The sequence below is a fragment of the Heloderma suspectum genome, chromosome 6 (assembly GCF_057233095.1).
Source record: "Heloderma suspectum isolate Gila_16-S chromosome 6, 16-S_ref, whole genome shotgun sequence".
NCBI classification, from domain to species: domain Eukaryota; kingdom Metazoa; phylum Chordata; class Lepidosauria; order Squamata; family Helodermatidae; genus Heloderma; species Heloderma suspectum.
In genome coordinates, this window is record NC_139463.1 from 117,662,874 (window position 1) to 117,672,913 (window position 10,040).

At 48.3% G+C, this 10,040-nt stretch overlaps 1 protein-coding gene across 1 annotated transcript; it reads left to right on the forward strand.

Annotated features, from left to right (window-relative positions):
* The first annotated feature begins 612 nt into the window (after positions 1 to 612).
* Positions 613 to 1,617, forward strand: LOC146342801 (olfactory receptor 6C1-like). The gene has a single exon (XM_084807997.1). It carries the CDS (start codon positions 613 to 615, stop codon positions 1,615 to 1,617), a length of 1,005 nt encoding a protein of 334 aa, XP_084664123.1.
* The last annotated feature ends 8,423 nt before the right edge of the window (positions 1,618 to 10,040 follow it).

Genomic DNA, 10,040 nt, shown 5'->3' on the forward strand with positions numbered 1-10,040 from the left:
ATGAGCCATTAGCCCAGTAGAGGTGCCAGTTCTTCAACAGTATAGTGGTGAGTATCCCTGCCTGTCATGCAGGAGACAGGGCTTGGATTCCCTGATGTTTTAATTTAGAATGGGCTGTAGCTCAGTGGTAGAGCACATGGGTTAAATCCAACTAAGTCCTACTTAGAGCAGACCCATTGAAATTAAGTCCCATTCATTTCAGTGGGTCTACTTAAGTAGGATTTATGTTAGATTTTTACCCAATACAGTATGTTACTGGTTCAATTGCTGGAATCTCCAGTTAGGGTTGGAAAAACCCTGGAAAGCCACTGCCAGTCAGTGTTGGCAATAGTGGGCTAGATGGACCAATGATCTGACAGTATAAGGCAGCTTCCTGTATTCCTAAGTGTACCAGTTATTGGGTGACAAACAAAAGGTGATGGCTGCTGCATCAATCCTCTGCTTATGGACTTGCCCAATCATAGCTGGTTAAAACAGGATGCTCAGCTAGATGGTTCCTTGGTCTGATCCAGCAGTGCTGGTCTTATCTTCTTGGGTTTTTAAATTATTAATGCTCATTCCCCCCTCACCCAATTATTTTGCCAGCAGGTGGCTCATGAAAAACAACTGTTTATGGAGAACCATACTGAGATCAGGGAGTTCTTACTTCTAGGATTCACTGAGAACCACAAACTAGAGATGTTTCTCTTTGTGCTTTTCCTCGTCATGTACCTGATAACCATAATGGGAAACATTCTCATTATTATTATCACTCTTATGGATTTCCACCTCAGGACACCCATGTACTTCTTTCTCCGGAATTATGCCATCTTGGAAATTGGATATACTACAGTGGCCATCCCGATGGCTTTGATCAACTTGGCCTCTGGCAGGAAAAAAATATCTTATGTTGGGTGTATCACCCAGTCCTTTTTCTATTTCTTCTTGGGCACCACTGATTTCTTCCTGCTGACAGTGATGTCTTTTGATAGATACATAGCCATCTGCAACCCCCTACGTTACACTGCTGTAATGAATCAACGCTTCTGCACTTTATTGGTGCTGATCTCTTGGATTGGAGGGCTTGCCATGATTTTTGGCCAAACCATGTTTTTCATACAGTTTCCCTTCTGTGGTTCAAATATCATTGACCATTTCTTCTGTGACAGCAGACCATTGATGAATCTTCTCTGTGGGGATACACGTCTCTTGCAGCTCATTGGCTTCATCTTTGCTGTGTTTTCTCTACTAGGAACTTTAGCTATAAGTACTGTGTCCTACATAAAGATAATCTCTACTGTTCTTCGCATACCAACTGCAGAGGGGAGGCAGAAGGCCTTTTCCACCTGTGCTGCTCACCTCACCGTGGTCTCCATCACCTATGGCAGCTGCATCTCTATGTACATCAAACCAGAGCAGGATGATGGACAAAATTTCAACAAAGCAGTGGCTGTACTCAACAATGTGGTTTGTCCTCTCATGACCCCATTTGTCTACAGCCTGAGGAACAAGCAGGTCCAAGTTGCTTTGAAAGATGCTTTTAACTGCAGAGGGACATTTCATAAAATGCAAACGATCTCATGGAGGTTGAATGAGAAAGCCAAGAAGGGAGAAGGAAATGCATGCAGGTCAACATAGATATGTCCTTTCTCTTGGACTTGCCATATATCAATAGTTATTTCCTCCTCACATATTTGGTTCAAGAATTTTCTGAGTCTCCTTTTCTTGGTCCAAGGATGATCTCAATTAGGGGTGTACGGATTCCCCACTGTCTATTCCAGTGGGAAATCCATGGGGGGGGAGGAGATCCATTCCTCCCCCCCCCGGAATCCTCCAGAGAGGCTCTGCTCAGATTCCGGTGGGGGGAACTGGCTTTGGGGCCACTTACTTTCCCTCCTGCCAGCCAGAGCCATTCGCCTCCTCCCTGTCCCTACCGATTGCCATGTCTTAAAAAAAAAAAAAAAAAGGCGATCAGGAGGATGTACCCATAGACTTAGACGCAAATAGAGTCATAAATCTTGCATCTAAGTCTATCTGTCCATAGGCGTATATGCAAGATTCACAGCTCTATTTTGCATATAAGTCTATGGGCACATTCTACTGATCACTTTTTTTTTTTTTAAGACATGGCATTTGGCAGGGACAGGGAGGAGGCGAATGGCTCTGGCTGGCAAGAACCAGCCGAGTGCCATTCTGCCTTCAGTCCTCCTGGAGCAGAGGTAAGTGGTCCCAATCTGCTGTGGATTCCTGAGGCTGGATTCCAAAGAGTCTGGGCTCATTTAAATCCACTAGGGATGTCAGAGAATTTCGCCACGAATCTCGGGGAGGCTGAATGCCAGCGCATTCGGCCCCCCGAAATCAGTGGCAAAACGGTCTGCTCCCCCGCCCCCCCGGGAGGGGACTTACCTTGGGCGAATCTCCCTGGCGGCGGTGGCGGCTCCGGTGGCGGTGCGGCAGTGGTGTGTCGGCGGAGGCTGTGGCAGCCGGTCTTCCGACCGGCTGCCGCCGCCGCCATTTCCAAGTTTAAAAAAAACACACAAAAAAAGTGATAGGCTACGTAAAGATTTACGTAGCCTATCACAGCTAGATTTTTAAAAAATACCGTGATAGGCTACGTAAATGTTTACGTAGCCTATCACGGCTGAGTTAAAAAAAACAACAACAACCGCACATATGCAAATGGCGGCGCCCATGGGCTGTAGACGCTACGCTATTTGCGTTCCCCTTATTTTCGCTGTAGTCTACGTAAATGTTTACGTAGACTAGACATGCCAAAATAAGGAATGTAAATGGCGGCGCCCATGGGCGCCGCCATTTGCGTATGCGTGGTTGTTGTTGTTGTTTTTAACTCAGCTGTGATAGGCTACGTAAACATTTACGTAGCCTATCACGGCTGACTGCAGGGACGCAAACGGCGGCGGCTACGGCCGCTGCCATTTGCAGACCCGGCCGGCCAGGATTCGCGGTGGGAGGGATGGGGCGCCTCCCCTCCGGCCAGAATTTTTGGGGGGAGGGACAGAGCACCTCCCCCCCACTGTGAATCAAATTTCTTAAAAGGTAAGTGACTTTCGTACATCCCTAAAATCCACAGCGGATTTCTCTGACATCCCTAATCTCAATGAACCACCCAGCCCTATTGTTGGGCAATAAAAGGAACAGCTGCAGGGAGTGTGTTTCTCCCTCATCCTCCCAGAAAGAACACTCGGATCCTATTGCCAATAACCCTGGGACTGCAGAACCGAAGAAAAGCAAGATTTGAATAATAGAATAATAGAATATTGGGGTTGGGTGGGGCCTATAAGACCATCAAGTCTGGTTCCATTTGTTGCTATATTTTGGATTTTTTGTATTATTACAAGATGTTGCATGAAAGTTGCCTTGAGAATACCTCCCTCCCTCCCCCCCTCCCCCCTCCCCCCCCTCCCCCCCTCCCTCCCTCCCTTCCTTCTTACAAAGAACCCTCACAATAATTGTTATGAGAACTGGTTTTTTTTCAGCAATTCATTCCAGCAATTCACTGGAATGCCCATATGATGTAGCATTGTTCCTATGGGCATCCTGGCTCAGCCTCCAAGAAATATAGTCAGGACTTTTAAAAAGACAAAGACAAAGTACTCAGCCCAGCAATTTTGTTAGTTTTGTGGGGTAGAGGTGGGATGAAAATACCCTCCAAACCTGGATTAATGGGGGGAAAGTAAAATTCTTCCTGAGGATTCCCAGAAGGGTGGGTTTACCTCTAAACAAGGTGGCCAAGGTTTTTCTTGGGACCCCCCCCCCCCGATCATCCCTAGGGACATTCTTAAACTGAAAAGAAGGCCACCTCATTGACCACAAGGGGAAATATGGCCTCCCCCATTGACCACAGGGAGAAAGAAGGCCTCCCTCATTGAACACAGGGGGAAAGAAGGCCACCCCCATTGAACACAGGGGGAAAGATGACCTCCCCCATTGACCACAGGGGAAAGAAGGCCTCCCTCATTGAACACAGGGGGAAAGAAGGCCACCCCCATTGAACACAGGGGGAAAGATGACCTCCCCCATTGACCACAGGGGAAAGAAGGCCACCCACATTGACCACAGGGGGAAAGAAGGCCTCCCCCATTGAACACAGGGGGAAAGAAGGCCTCCCCCATTGACTATAATGTAGGCTGCCATCTTTTCCTTTCAAGAATGCCTCAGGGAAGGCATATTATGAAGTAGCTTTGTTCCCAAGGGCATGTTGTCCCAGGAAGATGTCCAGAGCAGTGACTGCATGGCTTTTTTCTTGGCCACTTTGTATTTAAAATTAAGGCCACTTTTTTCATTGGTCTCCTAAAGTAGCTGGATATTCCTCCTCACTTTTACAGTGGACAAAGGGCATCTCTACACCAGTCTAAAACCCTGCCTTTAAAACGGAGCTTTCTGCTTCTGTTTTAAATGCAGGATCACAACAATTCCCTTTTTCACCTGCTCCTTTTCCCCCTCCACTTTAACTCTTTTAATGGAGGGAATGCAAGCAGAACACAACGGGGTAATTTGATAGTTCATGATCGGTGATCTATTTAAAAATGAACAAAGGGCATTTAGTGCAGGAGATGCCCTGGAGGGTCATGGTGTCATGTAAAGGGCCTGCAAACGTCTGTGAAGGAGCAATCTCGATCACAGGATTAAAGCTCCATGTGAAGAAAGCCAAAGGATCCTACAAAAGTGGAAGGGGGAGATATTTGGCCCAGCCCTACAACATCACCATTGTTATGTTTAACTTGGTCCTCATAGAAACATTATGGGTTTTCCTCAAAATTTTCATATGTTTCACCTGATAGGGAATCTCTCAATTCACTTTCAATTTGCTTTAAGCAAAATCTGGTGAGATCCTCAGGACCCACGCTGCAGTTTTCTGGATACATTCTGCTGCTCTTCTTGAAACTGTTTCACTTTCACTCAGTGCTCAGCAAATCTTTCATTCGAGGACCCAACTGTCACATTCACTTCACAATTTCCACTGCATGCAAAACATTGGTTGCAGTTCAACTTCTCTTCAGGGGAGGTGGGGGAAACCAACCAGAAATGACTTTTCCTGTGCTACTGAGCAGACACTGGGTAAAACAGCTTGCCATTAACGGTGGCAATGGGTTTTCCTTTCCCCCCCTTCTGTTCTACTCAGTGGTGATGTTGGATTCTCCCAAGGAAACACGATTGGGCAATTTCGTGCAACAGGGCATCGGAAGGAGCTATAGCCAGTGACAGAGCACATGTTCAACATTCAGAATGTCACAGATCCCTGCCCTGCCACCCCCCACTTGGTGGGCAGGTTGGGGAAGATCCCTTCCTGAGACACCCCAAAGGGCTACTACCATTCAGAGTACACAAAACTCAGCTAAGTGGAGTAATGGTCCGTTCAACTACACCTTATGGTAAATACGGAGTATCCTGCCTAGGGTTGTTGTGGGTGCCCTATATGGGGATGGAGTCCTGTGGACTCTCCCATGCTCAGCCCCCTGGACCCCTGTTGGCAGACTGTGCAGGACTCACTGGACCTGTCCATGAGAGACACACAGTCCGTTAATGTCCGGCAGCCTGCCTGCTCCTTCCCCAAGCCACCATTTTGCATAACAATGGCATCTCACACATTTCCAAGAAGGGAATGTTGCAAAGATTATGGCCGCAAAGGGTGATCTACGGAACGTTACAGGTGGGAATGGCCATTCATGCTGGGAATGTTGCATAGATGGCCCTTTATGGCCACAATCCATGCAACATTTCCTTCCTGGAAATGCCCAAGCTGCTATTGCTGCACAAAATGGCAGCTCAGGGAAGGGGCAGGCGGGCCTGTGGTGCTTGTCGGTTGATTGCCAAGCCGTCGAGGGGCTCATGGGGCACGGCAAGCGGGTGGTGGCTTAGTGAGCGAAGGACAGCCCTGGACGGAGGTGAGTCCATCCATCCCTAATCCAGCCCCATCAGTGATTAATTAAAATAATTAATGCTAAATGTGGAGGATTATGCCCCATTGTCACTGAGACTGCAGCATGGTTTGGGGGGAGGTTTCACCTTCTCTCCCCCACCATGTTCTCTACTGAGCCTGTCCTCTGCATGGCAATTAGGAATAGGAAGAATGCTCCTATTTGGTGCCAAATTGCCAATTGGTTGCTTCTTGCCACATGTGCATGCATGGGGGATCTTTGACAGCATCATTGTGGAGGAGAGAAGGATTGAATCCTCTATCCCTATGCATTGTGGCCTGAATGATAAATCCACCCCACCCTGTTTGTTTGTTTAAGTTACAGAGAGAGCTGCCTGAAATGTAACATCTAGTTTGATCCTCTGAATTAAAGAACAACAACAAAAGCACATGTGCATATTTCCAATGTAAACAGGAATGGGAATACTACGTAGAGTCATGGTCACCACACCTCAAAAAGGTTATTTGAGAGCTAGTGTGGTGATGGACTGGGATGTGGAAGAGCTGGATTCTAGTCCCACTTGGCCATGAAGCTCACTTTGTGACTTTGGGCCAGTCACTGACTCTCACCCTGCACCTTCCTTGCCTTTAAAATCCACCCACCTGCTGAAATGAGTCAAAATGTTCACCACTGGGGATGGGTGAGTCTGTCAGCATCACTTTCTCTTGCATTTGAATGTTTAAATATCAAGTTTCCCATATATAAAGACCTTTGCAAATTTTGGTAAATTCTTACCAAATCCGAGCTGAAACGAAATTCTCATCCATCCCTTTCCCCCGTCCCGTATTTTGCAGTACTTGGCATAAGCAACACAAAAAGATGAGCTCCCCCAAATCTTCATGAATGATATGGTACAGGCCAATATGTCCGCTTTAGCTGTACTCAGGTAGTCTCAGATCCTATTTGATAAGCCAGTAGACTGAACTGGAACTAGGGATGTATGAATCCCTTACCTGGCTCCGCGCAGGGGCATCCGCGGTGGGGGGGAGGCACTCCGTCCCTCCCCCCGGAATCCTCCCTGGCTGGCTTCGCTCCATGGCGGCTCTGTGGACCTGCTGGCCAGGGCTGTCCGCAGCCGGAGTTCCGGCCGCAGCCGGACTGCTGTGGCCCCAAATGGCGGCCATCGTAGTGGCCGCCATTTGCATCCTTCCAGGCTGCCATGATAGGCTATGTAAGTATTTACCGTTTGCATGGCTGTCTTTACCGTGATAGGCTACGTAAATACTTACGTAGCCTATCATGGCAAAGAGCAGGGGTGCAAATGGCGTAGCGGCTGCCGTTTGCATCCCTGCTCTTTGCTGTGATAGTCTACGTAAATACTTATGTAGCCTATCATGGCAGCTTGGCAGGATGCAAATGGTGGCCGCTACGACGGCCACCATTTGCGGCTGCAGCAGCCGGCCGAGAGACCAGCCGCCGCCAGTGCATTCAGCCTCACTGAAATCCGTGGCAGAATTCTCCTCCATCCCTAACTGGAATGCATCAAATGCACCTTTTGGTTTCCAGGCTGCAGAAGACTCAGTTCCACACAATCAGACACTGAATATTATTATTTTTTTCTCTCCCACTGTAGTATTTCATGAAAACATAACTCATTTACCTTTGAGTAGGGGTGTACGAACCCCACTCACCGGGCCAGTTCAAGGCGTCTGTAGAGGGGGGGGGAGGCGATCCCTCCCTCCCCTTGGAATCCTCCTCGGCTGGCTCCACTCCATGGCGAGTCTGCGGAGCTGCTGGCTGGGCCCGTCCACAGCTGGACTTCCATCTGCTGCCGGGCTGTGGATGCAAATGGCATCCACTGTAGTGGACGCCATTTGTGTCCCTGCTGTTTTCGTGATAGGCCATGTAAATATTTACGTAGCCTATCATGGCAAACAGCAGGGATGCAAATGGCGTAGCGGATGCCATTTGCGTCTGCAGCCCGGCAGCGGACGGCTGCAGACTGAAGAGGACGGACCTGGACCCAGCCGGCGGCAGGTAGGGTCCGTCCCGACAGAACTTTGCGGGGTGGGGGGGTAGTCCGTTCTGCCACGGACTCTGGGGGGCCTGGATTCTAAAGAATCCGAACTCATTGGAGTCCATGGCAGATTTCTCCGCCACCCCTACCTTTGACTAATGTCAATATTTGAGTATTAGAAAGAGCAGGTCTTTGCCCTAGAAGGTTAAGTTCTGGAAAAGGCACTAGGTGGCAGCAAAGACCAAGAAATGGCAAAGGAAAGCCAACTGTCTAAAAATACATATGGAAAAGTGACGGGTGACTGAATTAGTCAGCAAGCTGTAACGTTTGCGGCACCCTCATCTAGTACATCATTATGGTGACAATGGGAGCTTTCTCTCTCTCTCTCTCTCTTCTCCTTCTTCTAAAAGGGGACGTAGGTGGCATCTTTTGTGGGTATTGCACCTGGGAAGGGAAGGGTTAGAACTCTCCACCTCATATGCTGCAGTCACAATCAAAATTGCCCTCCCCGGTAACAGTTTTAGAAACTTGCTGGAGACACTGTGTGGTATGCATTTGATGTAATGTCTAGCTGGGTTCTTCGGTGGCTTTAAAGGGAGAATTCATGGGGGTATAGTTAGAGGTGTGCACCAACTAGGGGTGTATGAACCCTGTGACTTCTGGTCCGGGTGGAGTCCGTGGTAGGGAAATCTTAGCCGCTTGGGGCCCTGCGGATTTCTCTAGAGCCTTACTGCATCTGCTGGATTTCGCAGGGTGGCTCTTCTCCTGGCCATGCTGCTCCTCTTCTTCCCCATGCTGGCTGTTAAGGAAGCCCTTGACAAACGGCGTGGGGAAGAAAGGCCTTGGTGGCACCCCAGAGCTCTCTCCCTGGTCCTTGGAGAGGAGGCCGGGGTGAGAGCGCTGGATGCTGGTCACGCCAAGGCCCTTGTTCTCCATGCCAGCTGTCAAGGAAACCCAGCCAGCACAGAGAACAAGGGCCTCGGCGTGGCACCCAAGGACACTGGGGGCTGGCTGTACTGAGGCCATCTGTACCAGCTGTTAAGGAAGCACCAGTTCCCTTTTAAAAGAATGGAAATGCAAAGGCACATAGCACTGCAACCCCCTGCACCTATTTGCCTCAGATGACAGGCATGCTCCCCTCATAAGGCACTGCTTCGCCTGCAAATTTCATCAAATTATGAAAAACAGGAGGGGGGATAATTACAAACCTATAGCCATTTGTTGATTTCCAATGTTAATCAATAGAGGGCATGACAATTCAGATTCGGACCCAAGGTGATGCGGAGAGCCTTTGACTCAGTCCAAGATGAATGAGGCTGTTTTTTGAATCACCTAATCAGGGTCAGAAGCAAATATTGTGGTTGGTGCTAGGGATGGCAGAGAAATCCGCTGCAGACTTAAATCAAGCCAGATTCTCAAGAATCCAACCTGTGGAGTCCGCAGTGGACCGGCTCCACTCGCCTCTGCCGGAATTCCCATGGGACAGCTCTCTGGGCTGTCAGTGCTACTGGAACTGAAAGTGCTGTCTGTCAGGGTCTTCCTTAACAGCAGGTATAGAGAACAAAGGTCTCAGCACGGCCAATGAGATGTTCGAGAATTTTGTTTCAGTTCAAAAAACACCCAAACATACACTCACAACCCGGACAGCAAATGCAAACACATTTTTCAGAGAAAGCTCACACATTCATGAGCTTGCAATTATGGTCGCAAAATGCATCCTCCTTGAAAAATGCACACTTTAAAATGCATCTCCCCACTCCACCCCCTGGATGCATTTCTGGCCTATTTCTTTGTATTGAAACACAGAGGTTTCCCAGTCAAGAAAGAGTAAACATGTCTGATCCATTAACAGAAATATCTGCTTAGTATTATCTACTTCCTTGAGCCAACTGTGGCCAAACTTGATGGGGAGTGTTCACAATAGTGTTACCCCATCGAGCATCCTGGTGAGAATGACTGTGTGAAAACCAATCTGCTTACAACAGAAAAAATGCACGTGTGTGTGTGTGTGTGTGTGTGTGAAACATCACATCTCTTGATCCCAGATATCATAACAGTTACTAGTGATGGGTAAGAAGGTCATTAGGTTTACATTTTTATGTGAGGTTACACAATTCACATCTCTTGGAACTGAACACAGACCCAATGCTGTCAGAAATCCATGC

Bases quoted from the DNA above. Each gene is read 5' to 3' on its own strand.
- LOC146342801 (XM_084807997.1), top strand. From the start codon at position 613: ATGGAGAACCATACTGAGATCAGGGAGTTCTTACTTCTAGGATTCACT.